The sequence below is a fragment of the Cryptomeria japonica genome, chromosome 6 (genome assembly GCF_030272615.1).
Source record: "Cryptomeria japonica chromosome 6, Sugi_1.0, whole genome shotgun sequence".
In the NCBI taxonomy this organism is placed as follows: domain Eukaryota; kingdom Viridiplantae; phylum Streptophyta; class Pinopsida; order Cupressales; family Cupressaceae; genus Cryptomeria; species Cryptomeria japonica.
The window spans coordinates 93,569,543-93,591,692 of record NC_081410.1 but is presented as its reverse complement, the minus strand read 5'-3'; the positions used below and the strand labels follow the sequence as shown (position 1 = coordinate 93,591,692).

Here is a 22,150-nt window from a genome sequence, read left to right as displayed (position 1 = left end):
CTTTGAGTGACCATTTCCAACTTAGCCTTCATGGTGGAAATTTGGATGACCATTGCAAGTCAACATCTTGGGCGGCATTCTTGATGACCTTTGCAAGATTTGCTAGTGGCAGTCTTTTGAGATACCATTGCAAGTCATGTCTTGGGCGGCTCTTTAACTCACCCTTGCAGTTGATCATCAAGGCGGCAATTTGGAAGACCTTTGCATCTTAGGGTTGAGGCGGCAATTTTAAGGACCTTTGCAATATTTGATCAAGGCGAATTTCTTAAGGATCTTTGCACCTTTTTCTCTTACCTTTGCAAGTTTTGCTAGTGGCAGCATTTTGATGGAGCATTGCAAGTTGACATCAAGTTGGCATTTTTGGGGACCATTGCAAGTCATACCTTGGATTGTCTTTAGCACACACCTTTGCAAGTCTTCCTAACTTGGCAGCTTTTGGAGATAGGTTTGCACTTTGAAACTCACCTTTGCAATTCAACACTTAGGTGGAATTTTGAGCTATGTTTGCATGTTATGGTCAAGGCGGCAATTTGGAAGACCTTTGTAGGATTTGCTTCATGGCAGAAATTTGAGTGACCTTTGCAACATTGAACTAGGGCGGATTTTTGGAAGACCATTGCAACATTGATCCAAGGCGGCATATTGAGGTACCATTGCAAGATTAGTATCAAGTCGGTATTTCAAGAGACCTTTGCAATTGTTGATCAAGGTGGCTTTTGAGAGCATCTTTGTAACTCAAGCACCAAGTTGGAATTTTAAGGGAGCATTGCAAGTTGACATCTTGGTGGCATTTGAGGATACCATTGCAAATTATTGGCTAAGGCGGCTTTTGAAGACCCCTTTGCACCTCAACATCAAGTCAGATTTTAGAGGCACCATTGCAAGTCAACACTTGATCAACCACTTGACTAGTTTTGCAATCCTCTCCGTAGTCGGCTAATTAGGGGATCTTTGCAATCCATTTGCATCCAAAGCTTTGTCAGAGTTTTGAAACTAAGTTTGGCCAATCTCATCTTTTAAGGCAAATCACGATTCAAAACTTCATCCTTTGTTGAAACCTTCTTTACCAAATTGACCACCAAAAGCTCATTTGCACTAAGTGTTGATATTTCAACATAGTTGAGGCAAACCTTCATTCACATTCCTCATGCTCTTTTCAAACCCTAATTGACCTAAGTTAAAAGACGTAGATGATCTCAATCTCACCTGCATACTTCTTAACTCATGAGTATCATCCTTACTTGGGCAACTACAAATAAGAGACTAATAGCAAAGACTTAACGACAACCAACAACCAAGCTAAGACAACCAACCAAGAAAGAGAAAAAGTGGGGGGTCCCATTTGCAATGGGGCAATGTGTGAATACGTCACAACAGGTTTTTTGTCCCTCTGGTGAGAAATTTGGCCACAAGCACAAATCTCCAAAAGAGAAATAAACAATATCTAGATTGAATCCTATTGTCTGCTCAACCTCCTTTCATAACCTCCTGCAATACTTTCCAAATAATATCTTTTTAAAATCACTTAATAAAATAATATTCCTTTTGCACTAAGCTACCATAAAATAAAGTATTATCCTTAAAAACCCATTTAATTTAATAATAAAATATTAATTGCACTTTATAAATAAAATAAAGTTATATTGAGCATCTAAATTTTAAATTATTAAATTTATCTGATTGCTTAGTAAGGGGACATGGCACTGGGCTAAAAGACCATGGGCAAGCATGCTTGAAGGAAAAAATCAAAATGTGAAACAAAAGATAATTGACAATGATTGGTGATCCACGATGAGGTAAGAAGTTGTTTTTATTATTAAATTTTTAAAAAGTTAATTTGTTAATGCTTTAACTAATAAATTACTTTCATTCTTTGTAATAGAATTCCTTTTTGTCATTTGAGTCTTAATTTTTTTTTTGAAATTTTAATTTTTATAATTTGTTTGTAGATATGCTTGCTCCTTCATCTTATTTGTTGTGCAATTCATGAGCATAGACTCTCCTAGCCTTGGAGAGATTTACGAGACCCGTTAGCATGATTGGGTAGATGAAGTAAGTCATTCATAGTGGGGATCTGTTGTGACCTATTTCACACATCACCCCATCGTAGATGGGGACCCCATGTTTTTTCTTTTTAGGGTTTTGTCCTAGCTCTACAGTTTCATAAATCCATTTTCTCTGAGAGTTTTTAGTTAGAGTTTTGAAGTTATCCCGAGCCAAAAAGAGAAATCATGCTCAAATTTGTGTTTGAATGTTGTCAAAATGCTTAGAAGGTTTGAAGGACAAGGATCGCAATTGCTTTGGATCATTTTTGACAACTTTCTATTTTTAAGAATTTCTGCTTTTTTGCTTTTTTCTAAATTTAGAAAGTTTTGTTTTTGGCACTTTGGGCCCAATCCGGGAAGCATCTTTTTTGGCTTGCTTTTTGTTTTTTTCACTTTTTTCTTTTTTCTGCTTTTTTGAAAGTAGAATTAGGGTTTTGTTCCTTAGGTCATTTTATCACTGCCCATGTCTTTAGAATTGAAAAATTTGGTCTCTAAGTGTAAAAAGAAGGGTAAAAACCCTAATTAGGGTTTTGTTCAAAAAGAACATTCCTCAAGCCATTTCATCAGTACCCATGTCCTCAAAACTGAAAAATTAGGTCTCCAAGTGCAAAAAGCAAGGTGGAAATCCTAATTAGGGTTTTGTTCCAAATGAATCCAATATTGATATGGCAGATCATATATGAACATAGCAGCTCAAATAAATGTGTTTGGAAGAAAAATTGGCATCAAGGACAAATTCGCCCAAGGAAAGGAAATGGCAAATAAAGGTTGTCTAGAAGTTTGGAAGATTGCACATCAACTAGCATGTCCAAGCTCTCCTCAAGTCCCCCCATAGCAAGAGACCTCTCAAGTCCGCTTAAGTATGTTGGAAGGATGGCTTAGACTCTCCAAAGTCTGCCCATGCACAAACAAGGTGGCAAGCAAACATCAAACTCCTACCTTCGATCAACTAACTCATGGCAGAGGTCAAGCTAAATTCCTACATTCAGTTGAAGAGGAAATCAAATCATGTCAAAGGCTTTTCAAAGTCCGCCTTGGCATAAGCTTCCAAGTCTGCCCATGTCAAGGCACCCTCAAACTCCGCCAAGGCATAAAGAAAGATGTCTAAATCTGTGTGAACTCCGCCCAGCATGTTGGAAGAATATCTAAGCATACTTGAACTCTGCCATGTCTAAGTCTTCTCAAAGTCCGCCAAGATAAAAGCATGGCAAACATTGTTTGAAGTCCGCCTAGGCACAAGTTGAACATGGCACAAGAGAGGATGAACTCCGCCCAAGAAAACATGTCCAAGACACCTTAAACCCCACCCACTCATGGCATGACTTCATCAAAGTCCGCCCTCCTAAAACATGGCTGGCATGAACCAAAGTCCGCCTAGGTTGGATGGTAAAAAGAAAGACAAAGATTGGAAAAGAAAAACATGGCAAGAAAGACTTCAACTCTGCCATGTCCAAGAGGCTTCCAAGTCCACCTTGACCAAGCACATGACAAGTTCACTTAGCCTTGCAAAAGCATCTACAAACTCCGCCCAGCTGGAAAAAGCATAAGAAGGAATGAAAAGCATGGAAAAGAAAGTTAGAAAGGTTACAAGAGATAAAGCAAATCAAAACAAACATGTCTTGTCCACCTTCAAGTCCGCCTTGGAAAGAAAACACTTGACGCGTGCTAGGCATAGAAAAGGATTAAAGCTAAACAAAGTTGGCAAAAAGTTTCAAGTCTGCCATAAGGAGAAGATAAAGAAAGTTGGCATCAAAACTTCCAAATCCGCCTAGCTTGGAAAAACATGAATTAAAGAAAAGTTTGCCAAGTCCATTGAAAGTTAAAGGAAAATTAAAAGGCAAGGAGGATTAAAATACACAAAAAGACATGTCCAAAGGGTTTAGAAGTTCGACCTTGGCATATGAAAGAAAGCCAAACACAAGACATGTCCACAATCAAGGTATAAGAAAAAATGTCCAATATACTCCAAAGTCCGCCTAGACATGATGGGATAAAACAACAAGATGGCAATGAACAAGAAAAGTACACCTAGGCATAAAACAAAAAGACATTGACAAAGAAAACATGAAAGTTTGCCTAAGGGAATTAAAAAATAGATTGTCCAAGCACCTTGAAAGTTTGACCAAATACAAGTTGGTGAAATGAATTACACCAAGATATGGATAGACACTGACCAAGTTAGCCTAGGCATAAATGGAATATGTGAAGATGCTTGAACAAGATAAAATTCACCCATGCCTTAGACATGAAGACGATCAACTTGCCATGCCGAAGAGAGAAAAATTGGCTAAAGGAAAAATAATTTTGACAAAAAATTGCACATGAAATCAAGGGTCAATCAACGAACGAGTTGGAAAATAAACTTGACATGTCAAATATTTATAATATTTTCCAACACTTAGAATTATTTTCGAAGAGAAAATAATTTCAACACTTTAAAAGATTTTCGAAGATTCAAGATTTTTGGAATTTGGAAGAAAGATCTAGAAGATTCTTTGTTTTTTTGGAATTTTGAGAGAGATAAAACTTTCCATTTTTGAAAGATTTAAAACATTAAAACACACAAAAAAAATAAAAAATTAGAAAAAATTAGAAAAAACAAAAAAACACAAAGATGAAGCTTCAAAGTTTAAAATCCTTAAACTCTATATATTTTCAACCAGTCACTTTCAAAATTCATTATTCAAGGTGGAAATTTGGAGAGCAATTGAAAAGAAGTTTTCTCTCTCAGATTTTTGAGGAAAATTAATTTTGAAGTGAAATTTTCAAGAATCAAAATTTTTCTAAGTGTTGAAACACAAGAACAAAGTGTTTTTTTCTGATTTTAAGACTGAAACATCAAAATTGAAGGTGAATTTCAGTCACAAGATCGATTTTGAATACCCAAAATCTGAGTTTGATGGAATTCTTCTATTATTCTATCTTATTTCTCTCAAAATTCATCAATTTCTAGACCAAATTCCTCACTTTCAGTCTGCTTTTTTGCAGAAATTTAGCTTTTTGACAAGCTGGAAGTGAAATTTTCAAGCAAAGGGTCTGATAATCAGAATTAAAATCAGCAAGTTGTCTTAAAAATAATATTGATTTTTCATGTGTTATGCAGGTTAATGACCACCAAAGGAGCACCTTCCAGAAAAACACCAATGAAGTTTGCTAGTAAAGGAGTGCAGCAAGAATCAAAGATCAAATCCAAGTGGAAGAACGCCACAGACACTGACCTTGGACATGTGGATTTGGAAGAATTCAAAAAGAGAATGTAAGGGCATGATGGATACCTGCTGACACACATTGCTTGCCGGATGATGAGAAATGGTATCGTCCAGGCAGCTGGATTTCCACCAGCTAAAGGATGTGTTGAGCTAATAGTTGAGTGTGCTTTACACTACAACGCACAATCAAGAGAGATCATTGCACCTGATGGAAGGGTTTTAGCTAATCTTTCAGAGTTAGCCATTCAACAGACGTTTGGAATTCCAAACTACAATAAAACCTCCTACAAGACCAAAGAAGATACCAAAAAGGCTAATGATAACCGGTCAGAACTCTGTGCGGCAAATATTAACAAGTCATGGTAGGAGAAGAAAAAAACCCAAGGGAAAGTACCAAAGAATCTACTGCGCCCATACTTCAAAGAAGAATATGGTGATATCATCCTACTACTGAATAGGATAATGGACAGCCCTCAAGGAGCGCCATTTGAGATGTGGATGTACTATTTCATTGATGAAATTACCTCGGGAGTCAAGATGTTCAATTGGTCCCGCATAGTCAACAATAATCTTCACGAACAGTTGATAAATTTGGAGAAGACAAAGTCATTCTACATGAGCTCCTACATTATCTACTCATTGGCTAGAAATTTTAGATATTCCGGACTGATCTGCAAAGGCATAGTTGGAAATGGAGAAAATGAATTCAAGTCTTATGACTGTTACTCGCAGCTGCAACTTAAGGAGAAGAGCCATTTCAAGCGAGTCAATGATGCATTCCTAATGTATATCACAAGGATATTACAAGGAGGAACTCACCAAAGGTTATCTCCTGAAGCCAAAAGTTTAATCAACAAGTATGGATCTTGGTTTATCCAGTTTCCAAAATTTACATACATAAGAATTCAAGGTTTTGACGGTCATCCTTACCGACATCCGATCTATCCAACCAATAGGATGGTCCTACTTGAAGTTCTTAGACAATTGGAAACATATCAGAGCTTCAAAAGAATAAGGTAGAAGGCAGCTATATCCTTTCCATTCTTTATTGTAAATATGGAGGAGTCTTGTTCGACAGCACAAGTAGCTGAAAGTGCTAGGCTAGAGATGCAATGGTATCCTTTCACATTCTACCGGTCTAGAGCTAACTATGATCCTTACATTAATATTGGATCAGTGAATGGAGAAAGATTCAAACATAGAGTGGACATAGAGGATTTTTGGGCAAATGTTGCAAATGAATTTGACATCAAGAAAAGACTATGGTCTAGACTACCAGTAAGCTTGATCAGAATGACTGAACCTTTCCTTGTGCCGGATCAGCTGGAAGATAATGCAAAATATACTCAGCCTAGCTTTGATGAGCATGCACCTCTTTCTCCTATCAAGTGGTCAGAACCAGAGCATGCAGACTTGACCACCTTGATGCGGCTAGTTGTAAGACGGAGAAATATAACCTTGACTTATGACCTGATGGGTGAAGCAGAAGAATGTTCTTCAAATGCACAGGCATCTCAAAGTGCTAAGCCAATTGAAAGTGCTAAAAAGAAAGGGAAGACAATTGTGAATGAAGGACCTACTCAGAAGAAACAAAGGCTAGAACCATCTCGTTTTGCCACATCAACAAACATAAATGACATATTGACCATTGATGAGTCATTGGCAGAGATGGAAATTCCTTCCCCAGTTCATGGAGAAAATGTAGAGTCAATCCATCAAGAAGATGAGAAACCTCCGTCTCCTACCGGCATAGAAGTATTGGAGTCGGACAATGAAATGGATGTTGAGGAAGGTGAGTTTCAAGAAGGAATGATTTCCGCCCTTCCGGGTATTACATATGAAGAAGGCAATCAGGAAGTGGAAGGCCTTGAGAAGCCCACTGTTCCTGATTGGTTGAAGGAAAGATTGAAAGTAAAAACACAAGAAACAAAAGTTCAAGAAGAGGATGATATGGTAGATTTCTTGGCTAGATTAGAACAGGTTGCCACAAAGAAGCCAGCTAGAAGGTTTTCCACCATCTAGAGAGATGAAGCCGGCTGCAGGACAGTGCAAATTGTTGTTCCAAAAGTGGACAAGGCAAAGGGAGATATTGGTCCCCATGAATATGAGATCACTATAATCAGTTTAGGACCTATTGACGTGTTTTTTAGGACAACGTCTAACATAGAATAAACCTACCAATGGTCACTTCACTCTCTTTTGATCAAAGTTTAACCATATGCTAAGATTGCGAAAAGTTCAAATGGCTAACTCCAAGGTTCCTTCATGCAACGGACCCGACTTAGTTGGTGGATGTGATTGCTGGTAATCCAAGGGGCCTTACGTTTGGATCGTTCTTTCACTTCTTCACAGTGGTTGGAACTTCATCATCGGATATGGCAATTTGGTAATGCTTCTTCTTTGAACAAACTGAAATGAACTAAAAATAAAGGCGAAAGGATTTAGAAGGATCTAAATCTATTCCTAAGGTAGTGATATCAACAGTTAATGCTTTGGTGGACAAATTCCAAATATAAACCAAGCTCTGCTTTGCCAAGATTAACTACAACTCTGCAAGAACCGGTGCAATCTTTTGAGGATGTTGAAGGATTTGCACATTGAGAAAGTGTACTTGAATACTCAACACAGCGCAATCCAAGCAACTATCGCAATCGAACTTAGCACAAATTTGGGGTTCAGGCCAACTTTACATTGCAACTTACAATCAGCAAGATGCAAAAAGTATGAACCATGGAAATTCATCAAACGCCATTACATTCTCTATTGAAATCAAAGCACTTTATCTAAAAACTGAGAAAATAAAATTCTACTCTAAGTGAGGAAGGTGAAACCATGCAAGCTTTGAAAAAATAACTTAAGTGGACACCATCAAAGAACAATGTTTCACTATTATTATCTCAAAACTTATTGCAACAATTTCATACAAGTCTCCCTCTTGTACAAATGAGGGGGCTTACCCCTTTATATAGGCCTCTGGCCTTGGCTACATGCAAACCCTAATTAGGGTTTTCCCTAAAAGATTCTCCACTCAAGATGCAACAAGGTGGGAATCAGCAATTAATGTCCCATCATGCCCATATACAATTAATTTTACGTGCCCAAAATGGCATCCATTGTGCATTAAATGCACCACTTCTTTCAAATTCGCCCAATGTGTATAAATGCTCCATCATCTCCCAAATACGATAGTTACATGCGAAAGATGCTCCACCACTGCATTAAGTACGACGACTGCCATGCAATAAGTTAGCCGTCACCATGGTCAAATATTCCAGCAATGAATGTGCCACTATGCCTTCATGCGACGACTGCATGCAAAAAGATGCTACATTGACTCAACATGCGCTGACCCGATTGCCACTTGGCGAGAAACCCTTGGAGAGAGAAAACTTCAAAAGAGAATCTTTGACTCTGGAAACATTTTCTTGAAGTTTTTCGAACTTTCCTTGCTCTGGGAGAGATTTTCAATGTTTTTCCACCATATCCTATTTTTTAGGAACTTTCCTAAAATTTAGGATCCGAGTCCAGGAGATAGAGAATTCTCTCACGATTCCAAATCTGTAAAAAAATTTGGATTCTGATAAGATTTGGTGTGTAAAAATGAAGGATTTCTGCTTTTCATTCCTCCTTGACCCTTGGATTTTCATGCCTTAGGACAAATTTTCAGTTTTCCAACTTAGGCGTGGAATACACTCTTCATGGTGGAATTCATCATTTCATCCTTGCCTTAGCCATTTCAATACCTTTCCTTGACCAAGGCATTGATTCTTCCTTGCCCTGGAATTTCAAACTTTCTCCATTTTTCATGCCCTGTGTGTTTTGCCGCCCTCATTCACTGCTAGGTGCTATTCTTCATTGAGGGAGGAATTCATGATTTTTAACATTTTCTTTCATCCCCTCCATTTGGCGCCCTACTATTCCCTAGGGCGGAATTTTGGCTTGAGGAAGGAATTTATGATTTTTTGGCTTCTCCATGACTACTCTTCCCCAGCACCCTTCTACCTTGCCTAGGCGCATTTTCACCTTGGTCATGGAATTCATGATTTTTCCATCTCTCCTTGGATAGTTCATTTTAGCACCCTCCCTTGGTCTAGGGCGGATTTTTGCCTAAGGCAAGGAATTCACACTTTTTTCCACTCCTTGTTGACCATGTTTTGGTGCCCTTTGACTTTCTTGGGCGGGATTTTGGCTTGAGGAAGGAATTCATGGTGTGGAGGAAAAATTCCTCCACACCTTGGTTTTAGCGCCCTCTATCTCCTTTGGGCACTGATTTGCTCTGGGGAGGAAAATTTCATGATTTCCACTTTTCCAAGTCAGTCTCATTTTCTTCATCAAGATGTATACATAAAAAAAAAAATTTAAGTTTCTTATACTTTAAGTTATATTTCATGTATATATTGGCAGGATGTTTGAGAGTGGTTTCAGATCTCTAGGAATTATAATGCAAATTCTAGGTTTTAGAAGATCTTTTAAATTTTCAGACTTAGTCAAATTTCAGGCCATTTCCGGATCAAGATGACATTTGTTGATTGATGTGAATTTCCAAACTTAGATGATTTTGCATGTTTTCCACTTCTGGAATAGGAGTTCCATACAACCATTTTTTTGATCCAACTTGTCTGCCTTCTGACTCTTCCGGATTTAGAAATGATGTTCAGGAATGTTTAGTCTTTAGGGATGAACCTGTCAAAAGAGATTTTCCCAAATACTAAGTGTTTCAAAATGTTAGGGTTTGGACAAAACAGGTCAGGAAAGCACTTACTAAAAATAGAAACTTACTAAAAATAGTAAGTTTGATTTTTGGCAAAATTAGACCAATCCAGGAGGTAGTAAAACTTACTAAAAATAGTAAGTGCTCAGAATTCACTCAAATTTTACTGGGAGGTATCTTGAAGAGTCTTGATTGAAATTCTAGGTTCAGTTTTTCAAAAACCCTAAAAGAAACCCCTAATATCTAGGACCGAAGGACAAAACCCTAAAATGACCAAAACGGGCCCTAGAATTAACCAAATTAGCTCAAACGAAAAGAAGAATTGATCAAATTGACCCCACTCACTTGTAAGCTTAGAGAGACTGACGAGACTGTTGCAAAAAGACCCAAAAAACGAAAGCCAAAAGACTAGAGGGCCTAAAAAGTAGGGGGTCCCCATTTGCAATGGGGCGATGTGTGAAAAGGTCACAACAAGACCAACTACCAAGAAGCAGGAAGTTGAAGACTTGGATAATTCAGTTGTTTCCATGAAGGCAAGACTAGACAAGGAAGTAGAAAAGAAGGAACATAAGAAAGAAGTTGAGCGCCTAAGGGATTATATTAAGCATTTGACTAAGCCGCTTGATCAAGCAAATCCAGAAGCTCCTCCACTCTTGAATTCACAAGAAACAGTCAGAAGTTCTGAGGAAGAAGTAGTGACAGCCAAGGAAACTAAAGATTGGATAGAAAGCACAAGTAAAGAGGCAGCCACATTTGTGGAAAGGTTAGCATTAACATATGGACAAGCCTCCTCTTTCCTCTCCAAGATTGCAAGCATGGCAGAAGCATAGGCTGATCTCTAGGATATTCAAGACAAAATTGTCCCATGGCTTAGAGAATTGAAAGGAGTTTTGAAGCAAGAACTAATGGATGGAAATATAATTGAAGTAGGAGCTGCATATGACTTCAACAGTTGGCACTGAACATTGGTTGCACGCATTGAAGTCTTGGAGAAAATGAAGGCAGATGCTGATAGAGCTGAGGAGCAGATAAAAGAAATTCAAGAGAAGGTTTACCTTGTAGCTGCAGAGGTTTTTGAGAAAGAAACCATCCGAGAGAAGGATATGCAACTAGAAAATCTAAAGAACAAGACACAGGAAATCTTCCCCATTGGACCAATCCTGAAGCAGAATCTGGCTAAGGCATCGAACCTCCTGTCCATCAAAGATGCTTTCCAAAAACTGGAATTAGATTGGGAAATCACTTTTGCTGTATGTGCAGATGATTTGGAAGGATTAGAATTCAGGGTCGATATGCTGCCACATGTCGCGATGGAAGAGGTTGATCAGATTGTGTCCAAGTTCATTAAACTTTCTGCCTCTCAACAGGAGAAGGGGGTGCAATCCTAAAAGATAGCACCTTGTGCCATTTGTCTCATATGCACTGGATATTAATTTTATTTTGGGAAACCCTAATTAGGCTTAGGTTGTCTTTCTCGACCGTTGATCTTAGATTGATCTCGGCCTCTCATTTGTTTTCAGAAACTCTATATAAACTCACTCTCTCATTTCATTTGGTGTGGAGAGATTTATGAAATTGTTGTGTAGAGCTATTTGAATAATAAAAAGTTCATTATCAGTGTTGTTTTGAAGTCTTATTGTTATCAAGTGGTTGCATGGTAGCATATTTTCTTCAACACTTAGAATAGATTTGCTTTGAGTAATTTTCTTTGAAGTTGTTAGATGAATGAAAGATTGATAGTTTAGATTGGTGAAATTTTGCTCATACTTTTTTTGGATGGATGATTTCATTCAATGTGTAAAGTTGGCTTGAGCTTTTGATGTGGATGCTTAACTTCTACTTCGAATAATATTGTTCAATTGTTGGTATTATTCATGTGTGAAACTCCTGAGCACAACCTTAGAAGATTGCGCATGCTTTGCGTAGTTGTCCAAGAGTGGCAAAACAAAGTGTTGTTTATTGGTTTCACCCAGTCTACACCATCTCTTGAGTTCTTAGCAGTAGTTAGAATTCCTAAAACCCTTATCCTTTTTATCATTTTTTTTTTGAAATCCCAAATCGGATTATCCAAAAACAAAGAGCATTTATTGATAATTTGCCTAAGTCCAACTTGTGAATGATACTAGTTGTCAAGCGTAAGTCCCCCTTGTATTTCAGCACATACTACCCAAGAAGCTATCCACATAAATTCGCTCGTTTGCACATATAGACCTTGGAGTCGCCTTGTGGTCTTTCTCACAATCTTGGCACAAGTAGTGATTTTGTTTAGGTGAGGATAGAGTATCCTTGGATATTTTATTCTAATGTTTAGTATATGATAAAACGTACACCAACAGGATCTTACTTTGGAATTTTATGAGCATATTGGGTTTATTGTGATGTGATAGTAGAACACTATGAGTACCCTATTTCATATGGCTGCCTATGCTCTAAATCCTAAATGGTATGTAGCTAGGCCTCTTCCATCTCATGATGAAGAGGTGAAAGATGGGCTAATGAAGGCCTTTTGAAAAACACTAAGTTACCGGTTCGGGTTCAAGTTTGGGTACATGAACCTGGTTCGTGGGTTCAGGTAAAAATTTTTTTGCCCTTTCGGTTCTTGGGTCAGGTTCGTCCGTGCATATATATATATATATGATTGATCAATGTGTGAGAAACCAATGATAGAAGGGGTGTTTTTAGGGACATTTTAGGGTTTTTGCATGCAAAAAAAGGTCAAAATTGTCTGTATTTGTTATGTTTTGGCACTCAGCACCTTTGGATACGCTTAGGTTTGTACCTAGCAAACCCAAATGCCTGGGTAAGTACCCAGGGCGAACCCGAACCTGAGCGAACCCTGTTCGGGTGCGTGGACCAAAAGTGGCGATAGATATACAAATAAGGAGTCTATTTTACTTCACACAACATTTAGCAAACCAAATGTGAGGACAAATAGAGCTACAATATATCTTAAACTAATCCTATTAGATGATGGATGCACTCGAGTTGACAATATTTTCTACTTGCCTCCTTTCAAAGGTTGTTAGTTCCGTTGCTACAAAGAGGATTTATTCCACATATAGCTTGAAGCTTCATTGAGTCAAGTAAGACAAACAAGCTTACCTCTCAACGAGTAGAGAAGTTGGTGTTGCATTGCTGGCCATGCATAGTGCCTTCTGGCTTTAGGATTAATAGACTCTTGAGTATTGTCAGACTCTAGTTGCAAACTATGATGTTGATCTTGAAAATGCCACACAGGTTGGTGAGAAAGAGGCACGAGGGATTGGATGGGGTTTTGTTAGATGTGGCAGCCTCTTGTAGTGGCAGTGACTTAGACTTGGACTTTGATTTTGGTGTACTGTTACTGGATGTTGATTAGGTACAATAACATATTTTCTATGTATTTGTTATTTTCTAGTTGAAACATACAGCCTTCAGCTGTTTTGTAAGTTTTATATAATATATATGCACATCAACAATGAAAGCAATTGAGTTTTGCTAATTTATTTGTTGACTCATCCGAAATCTCAATTCAAGTAAATGTTATGAATTAAGGCTCTTTAATGTATATGAAGAATGGCTTATCAATGTTATTATAAGAATATTTTTAATAGCTGCTCCCTAAAAGTTGGCTTCCCGAAAAATCCATCTCAAAAACATGTCCCTGTGCCCCTTGCCATCTCTATCCTGAAATCTTGGTGTAACAGAGAATAAATTTTCTTATCTTTTTAATATTGCTGTTTCCATATTACATATGAATTTGCTGATTAAATATTGGGCTGCTATATTAGGTTGTTTTTAATTATACTCCCTGGTTTAGGCTGAATTAGTGCAAAAGACACTTATTAAGTGTTTTACAATATTTTGCATATAATTTATTCAAGATAAATAAAAAGCCATAATGAAATTCCTAAACCAAAAATGGTTTGCTTGCAGTCACAGCAAGCTCAAAATACAAAAATGTTATAAAATACAATGTTTAAAACAAAACAAGAAAGCCCCAAATAGGCTTTGACTAAATATATCATGTCCTCAGATAAACTTTCACTTAAAACCCAAGGACCATTGACAAATCACCAAACAATCTTGGTGACTTGAATCTGAGTTCTTATAAAGAGTGTGCCCATCATCCTTCATCTCCGCAAACTTGCAAAAATCAGTGTTCTGAAAACTCTAAACCTTGTCAAGGATGACCCCTGGAAATTGATCTTTGCCGCAGACACTTGACAAAACTGATTTTAAACCCTAAACATTTGAGACAAACCTGCAAATGGGTGTATTTGAAAACCTCTTTGATAAGAATCAGACCATTGTTCTTGAAGCATCTTGGATGAAGAGTGAAGGAAATGATAATCTCTGAGTGGTTTACCCAACTACTGTATCCTGCCCTTTTGATGGCTGAAAGATGCTTGTTGTAGATGGAGACCAAATGACTTAAAACAACCACTGTAGATGAAGTTAAACTGAGGACACAATATAAAAAATTGTCAGAAACTTGTTACAAATCTGCTATGGATGTCTATGGCTGAAAACCTGCCGATAACTCTTGATGACCCTGTTGTTATCCTTTATGATGATCAAACAATAACCAATCTGCAATAAACTTGAAAGGTGCAAATCACAATCCTCTTAAACAGCTGCAAATCAATCCCTTGTCTTTGTCTTTGTCAATGAAAATATGGAGTGAGAAGTGATGAGCAAACACTTTTTGAAGGAAGGGTGCTCCTATTTATATCAAAACCTCTTCAAAGAACTGCTGGGCATGTTCTTCATCCTCACCGTCTGCCCTTTGACATTCCAAACTCTGATCCAAAACAATGCTGGGTTCATGCTGGGAATGTGAATATCAATTTTTTCTTTGGCATTTATGAACTAGCCAATATTATGTTAAGTGACGATTGGAGTGAATGGAGTGCATCATTTTTATGTTCAGCACTCCTTTGATCAAACTTAGACAGATTCTTGCCATGCATGTACTTGAGCTGAAGGATGACACTTCAATTGTTTGAACTTTTGTCTAAAAGATCACGTGGCTTGCACTCATGGGCCTGGATTATTTTACATTTTATTAATTCTGTTGAGAACCTCCTAAGGTGCATGCTTATAGGCATTTTGAACCTTTTTTTGACCCTGATGAGCTTTATGGCCATTTGGCCTTATGGCATGCACCTGGGCAGGGTTTGTCCATGTATTTTGCAGATTTTGCCCTAACAAGATTAACGCTTCTAATTGGTATGACCCTTTTTTGGCATTTTCAAACAATTGGTTTCCTCTTGGTGTGTTCTGAACACTGTGCTGGCCTATTCCTTATGCTTTCAAATTCCAAACCGTTAATGAAACCTGATTAGGGCACACACTACAGGTAGAAGGTGTTTTTGATGTTCAAAATCTGATCCAAACCCTTACTGTTATATGTTAATTTTTATGGTTATTTTTTGTTTGAAACTTCTGATTTTTCCTTCCAAAAGCATACTCAGGGATCATGTGACCAGTCTTTTGTGTTTTTAAATTTCTGTCTGATCCTCTCATTGGTGTCCACCTGGACTGGGATTGACCATTTTCTGAGATTTTTGTGACTGAGTTTTATGAGCATGTGCTTAAGGTGCATTTGACCATGTTTTGTTTTGTTTTTTTCATCTTCCTGTACGGCAAGGAACTTGGGCGATGACTGTTCCTTATTTACATTTCCCAAACCCTATACATCTTTGAAAATCCACAACATTTGATGATAGGCTGCTGAAAATGCTTGCAATGATGATATGTTGGTGTCCAAACCCTGCAAATGTGCTTCCAATCATGACTAATGTACACGAATCCTTCCAACAGCAATTGAAGGTTCAGAAAAGCTGTTAAGAGTCATTGGTGTATGTTGGCGTTTATTGCCTTTGAATGATTAGAAATCTACAACAAAGTCTAGCTTAAGGTGATCAATTCTTTGCTCGTCGTCTTTGCAAACTATTTGTACTCAGGTAGTCTGAATGTCCAATTTTGATGTCATCCCTGCCTTTCCTCTCCTGTCTCAGCTGTGATCTTCATCTCGACTGATGTGTTGGAAAACATTTAGCATTGATTACACAAAGACACTATTTGAGCTTGGAGAGATGACATTCAGGACCATGATGAACATTGATACGCTAAACAAAAAATGACATGAATTTTGAATATTTACACTATATGAATTTTTTTCACGGATACAATATACTCTATACACCAGAACCAACAACTCTTGTAATGCCCCGCCAGGAAACCCCGAAGGGATAAGCCAAAATTACAAGAATAGAGTGCAAAATTTTTTTTTAAAAAAAATAAAAATTACAACACATTAAGATACAACGAGATATCAAAGATTCAGATTACATAGCGGAAGACATCAACTAACACCTAAAGAGTTTCCCAACGAGATTACTTAAATTTCACAATTCACTTAACTCACACAATTAATCCAAAAGCTGAATATCTTAATAACGAGATAATTCATAATTAGGATAATTCCTTTCAAAAGAGGGAAATAAAAATCACAAGCGAAGATTCATCATTAAGATCCATTCATAATCTTCATTCAAGCTTTTCATTTAAAATTACAAACCATACATCTAATATCTTAACACACTAGAATTTCATCATAACATAAGAGATCTTTTCAAGCATACTTAATTTCTTAACAACAATTGAGTATAATTCATTACTCTAAGTTGCATTCTTTCATATTCCAACTTATTGCATTTTAAAAGACGATTGCATACTAGCATCTACGATAAATCTCATCTAAACCACTTACGCATTCGATCAACATGGCATTCAAGAAAGAACTGAATATAAGCATTTATAGTTAATTCCAATTATCCACTTAACCATTCTAACATAAGTTAATCATACATGATAAAGCTGAATAAAGGAAACATAAGAGAATACATCACATAACACCATAATGATCTCGGAGTTCACCCCTAAAGGGCTACATCTCCGGGTTTGCTCAACTGCAAGACCCCTCTGATAATTAATAAAGTTAAGAATACAAGAGGTTACACCATTACAATCCAGCCATCAAGGCGAAACATAAACAATATACAAACGACCGCATCGGTCAATCAATACATAAACGATATCTGAAAAGAAAAGGATCCAGCTGAACATAATCAAAGCTAATACAAAGGTCCAGGAGAGCATCCATAAAACTGAGCCATCACCACCCAAGGTCTAACATGAAACCGATACTCACAAGGGCATAAACAAAAGGACGACCCACAAAGGTACTCTTAACAGGACAAACGACAACACACTAGCGAACGCAGGGACAAGTGTCATCACACAACCTGGCTCTGATACCAAATGTAATGCCCCGCTAGGAAACCCCGAAATTTCCTTCCAAAATTCTCTCCAACCAAAGTTTTTCCAAATTTGTCCATCCCCTCCAAATTTCCCCAAATTTGGGTTATATGGAAGAGTTGACCCAAAAATTCCATTTTTGGAATTAAATTTTTTATTTACCAATAATTCACAAAATCTAATCCTTTTCTAATTAAAACAACAAATTGACTTGCTTTTTTTCAATTCCAAATCGATTTTCTCAATTAATCAAATTTAGCCGTTCTAATTTAATAATCCAACAGAATACAGTCAATCTATTGCGATAATAAAAACAAAACTTTCTTTTTCGACAGCATATATAAAATGCATTAAATATTCAAGATCAGTCATTTAATCGAATTTACTCCCAATTAAAAACAGACAATTCATTAACAACGAAAATTGCATAACGAATTCCCGATTAATTTAACCCATAATCTTCAATGCACAAACGCATATTTAAACAAGATAATTACTAAGGACTAATTAAACAATTTAACCAAACACACCAAGCACGCAAACCGAGAAGGCCAACCAAACAGACGACTCGCAAACCCAAACAAGAAGGGATTACCGACGACGACTGGCGATGCTCACTTGAGCACGACAAAGGTCGACTAGGGTCTTACGACCACCTAATCCAACTCTAAGGATTAACAGAGGTACATTCAAACCTGCACATCCAGGTGAAGACGAACCTCGCACTCATGCGACTTCGTACCTGAAATCTCCTGCAACCAAAGATCATACATGCATACATATGTAAAATTTAATGAAAGCGTTAGCTCGATGTTAATATCACGAAATAGGAACACTAAACAACTTGCATACAACTAGTGTGAAAATCACATCAACAGCTATGCGTTAAATCAAACATCTGACTTTAACATAATATTACGATAAACTGATCAAGATTAAACCAAGGTTAGAGATTGATTAGAGCAGGGGTACTACAACTCTTGTCACCATTATTGATAGCTCATAAAAAAGACCTTGTATACTGCATGTGCACATGGAATAGGACAACATGGAAGAAGTTCAACACCATAGACAAGTTATTGTCTTCCTCAAACATTAAACTCCTGGTGGTAGTGGCGATCGATCAAATTGCTTCTTTAGATATAAAAGTCAACCAAGGATTGTCCGATCCATAGTTCACAAACTCAGTGAGCTGCCGATTACTCTTTAGTTTTTCCCTGCCACGAGTTATCTCAAAGTAAACTTGCTGAAATTTTTTGACAAAAACTCATTGAAATTTTTGCAATTATTTTTGACAAAAACTCGCTGAAACTTGGTGAGTACATGCAAAAAAACCAATGTAGGGTAATGTTGGGAGTCGAACATGAGTTAGACCTGATATTAACAGGTTAGTCACATGCCATATTATACGGATACACCAAAACACATGGCCAAAAGTTTTCTTTCGCTTGGCCGTCAGCTGTGGTAAGGAGCTATGGCCAATCCCCCTACAACACCTTGGTAATTAGGCCTTCAGCCACACCTCACAAATGTGAATAGACCATCAATTGCTTTACCAATGCTGAAAGAATAAAATTGATTTCACATACCGACAAATTTGTGGATTGATTAAATTTTAATTGATTTACAATTGAGTGAGAACAATACCCTCTACCACCCAATTTTTCACTAGAACAAGGAAGATGAAATTGTAAAAAGTTGTAATTTGTTACTTGCCTAGATATGCAATTTATGATAATGAATTTTGAAGACAATCATCATAAATTCATAATATGATGCAATTTTGTAAGCCATATGTATTCAAGAATCAAATCTAATTAAAAAAAAAATGTTTTTAAGAAACTAAAGTAATTTTTTAAGTTGCCAAGTTTTTGCCAACTGTTGAACAAATGAATATATTTCTTATCTAATCACGTTATGTATATTTTGAAGTCTATGAAAGATCATTTCTATTCTTTGGGCTCCTTATTGGTTGCACACCAGCTTTCCCCGTCTGTTCTCATTTTCTTGTTCTTCATCTACAGGGACCATACACAACAACAGAGCATCCACAGCTTCGGAAAAATGCAATTAAAGTTCTATGCAATGCTGATTTATCTGAAGGATATTTTGTTTTGGGAAAGGATGTATCCCTTCCTGAAACAACTTTGCGTAAAATCGCACATCCTACTGGAAACATAGGTGGCAAAGCTGTCTCAGAGAGATCTATTCTTGCTTTCTTTGCTGGGAATATACATGGCAGGGTAAGGCCAATTCTCCTGAAGTACTGGAAAGGCAAGGATGATGATATGAAAATTTATCATCTCTTACCTGCTCGTGTTGCCAAAAAAATGTCTTATTCGGAGCACATGAAATCAAGCAAGTACTGTATCTGCCCAATGGGTTATGAGGTAAATAGTCCACGCATTGTGGAAGCCATCTACTATGAGTGTGTTCCAGTAATAATAGCAGATAATTTTGTTCATCCTTTGAATGAGGTTCTGAATTGGGACGCCTTCTCGATAACTGTGGCAGAGAAGGACATTCCCAAGTTGAAGGACATTCTTTTGAGCATTCCTCAGCAGAAGTACCTTTCAATGCAATTAAGTGTGAGGAAAGTCCAAAGGCATTTCTTATGGCATGCAAAGCCTGTTAAGTATGATATTTTTCACATGATTCTTCACTCCATCTGGTTTAATAGGTTGAATCAGATTGAATCATAGAAACTATTGACGGTAGAAGTCAGTGGGGCATACAGTCTAAGTGCTTGGGAAAGAAACATAAAAATGGGGAGGATAAAATGCAGATTGTGATCCCTTAAAGTGATAAAAGCAAGACATGAAGACATTTTGCTCTCCGAGTCATTTAAAAATAAAATGTGGATTGTGATTCCTTTTAGGTGATAAAAACCAGATGTGGAGACATTTCTCTCTGAACCATTGGATTCCACAAATTTTCAACAGTGAAAATGAGAATCCATTTTGGGCTACAGGCAGCTGCAGGAGAACATTGTACTTAACACTACACTGAACATAAAATATCTTCTGCACTATGACAGTGTGGGATGGAATGTTATGTGTTGGCCCAGCCTGACAATAAGGAAGATCTGATGAGGGGAGCATTTGTAGAAACGTTATGTCTCCACATTAAAGAAAATAAAGGCAAAACATCTTTGTGAAGCATTGATGATATTTACAACTGCAGAGGGTATCCTTTTCTGCACCATGCCAATTGAACGATAAGCACATCGATTCAAAGAACTTCAGCAATTACTTAAAAGACTGCGCCATGCCAGTATTTTCATATTTCTGTCAATATCTTTTATTGGCACAAATGAGTTGATCCTGTACTTCCCTCCGTGCATCTAATCAAAGCATTCAAAGCACTAGTGTTGATGTTGGAGAATTAGCAAATGAAAATCAGTTTCATACAACATTTTGTTTTCTAATTTCTATTGATATATTCTTGTTGAAGTAACTGAATTCATTTTTTTTCTAATCTCTTTATGGATAGGATCTACCTTATCTAAGTACATGCAGAAATTTGACTAATGGTGTGTTGCTTTCACATTATGGTAAGAAAATTGCACGCACAGGTCACTCCACAGTGTGAAGGAAGAAACTCTCACTGTCATCAGGAGCCACAAGTTTTAACATCTGGTCTGAGAGGCCATGGGATTGAATCTCATTCTTGGCATTCTTGATTTAGACATTATTGAACTTTTATTGTTAGCGACAATTGGGAGGGTGCCTCCTGCCGTTAAGTAGAATCTTCATGTCAGTGAAATCTCCAATATATAAGCCCAGTATGATCGGAATTTGGGAGGACCTGCTTTGAGTGAATAGTGTGTAATCCCCAGTGGAGAAGTATTCTGGAGCCATGCTTGAACGTGACAGGATGGTTTGGTGTTTAAGGACTGGTACAGCTGGAATATGAATCCAAGCTCATTATAGCACACAGGCATCTCATTCAGAGTAGAGGGGATGTAAGAAAATTTCATATTGAGAAATCAAGAACAGCTTCAGTAATCTATGGTTGTGAACTATTTCCTCACCAAGTTCTTGCCAATCTGACAGAATATAATATGGTGGTTAGTAAGGAAAGAACTTTAACATTCGTTGCATCAATCAAGAATGAAGATATACAGCTCTAGCCTGGCTAAGTATCTAGTTGATTATTGCTTATTTCCCATAAAACTAGCCAATAGGGTTAGCCGCACCACATTCATGACTACATAAATTCAAAACCACCCCTTGCTTTCCTTGCCTATGTTGTGGAAAACTGGTTTTAATGGACAATTTTTTTATTTGCTGGCCTTTATACTCTCGCAACAATTATGCTAGAACTGGTTATTTTAAAAAAAATCATTGATTAACATAATCAACTGATCATAAACAAAATTTCATTTTAAACTTGCTGTGATGTGGCAATTATGTTGATGAATTAGACTCCTATGTTAATACACAAAGTAAAAACTTATAATCAATCCTCGAAAAATAGTGGGCAGAATGGAATCACACCGCAAAATTGATCAAACAGGTTAATTTAGGAAGTGAAGTATTGATGCCCCCTAAAAAGAAACAGCCTTTACATAATCATAAGTTAACAGTCAATAACAAATATAAACAAAATTATGCAGCTAAACAGCTCTCGGAGGGGGAACCTAATTATCCAAGTTGGCCTACTCCCCATCAAGAAGGTCTTCTTACACGGGCATGATCAGAGAACTCATTGAAGAGACTGTTGGTAGTTGAAGTCCAACAGACTCCTTCCTTTTTGGCTGCCAAAACTCTTGGCTATTCATATTCTCTTTGCAAGCTCTTTAAGAGCTGATTGTAATTCATTTCTAAAGGTTAATTGCTGGAGCTGATTGCAGCTGTGTATATGTAAACCAGATTAGT

At 37.3% G+C, this 22,150-nt stretch overlaps 1 protein-coding gene across 2 annotated transcripts in view; it reads left to right on the top strand.

The window, feature by feature from the left end:
• LOC131039724 (probable glycosyltransferase At5g03795) overlaps positions 1-21,555 on the top strand; it is an 85,790-nt gene extending 64,235 nt beyond the window's left edge. For both annotated transcript variants that reach the window (XM_057972558.2, XM_057972557.2), the window contains exon 4: positions 19,295-21,555. In XM_057972558.2, coding sequence (XP_057828541.2) covers positions 19,295-19,972 — 678 coding nt within the window. In that variant the 3' untranslated portion in view covers positions 19,973-21,555. The remainder of the gene's footprint in view (positions 1-19,294) is intronic.
• The last annotated feature ends 595 nt before the right edge of the window (positions 21,556-22,150 follow it).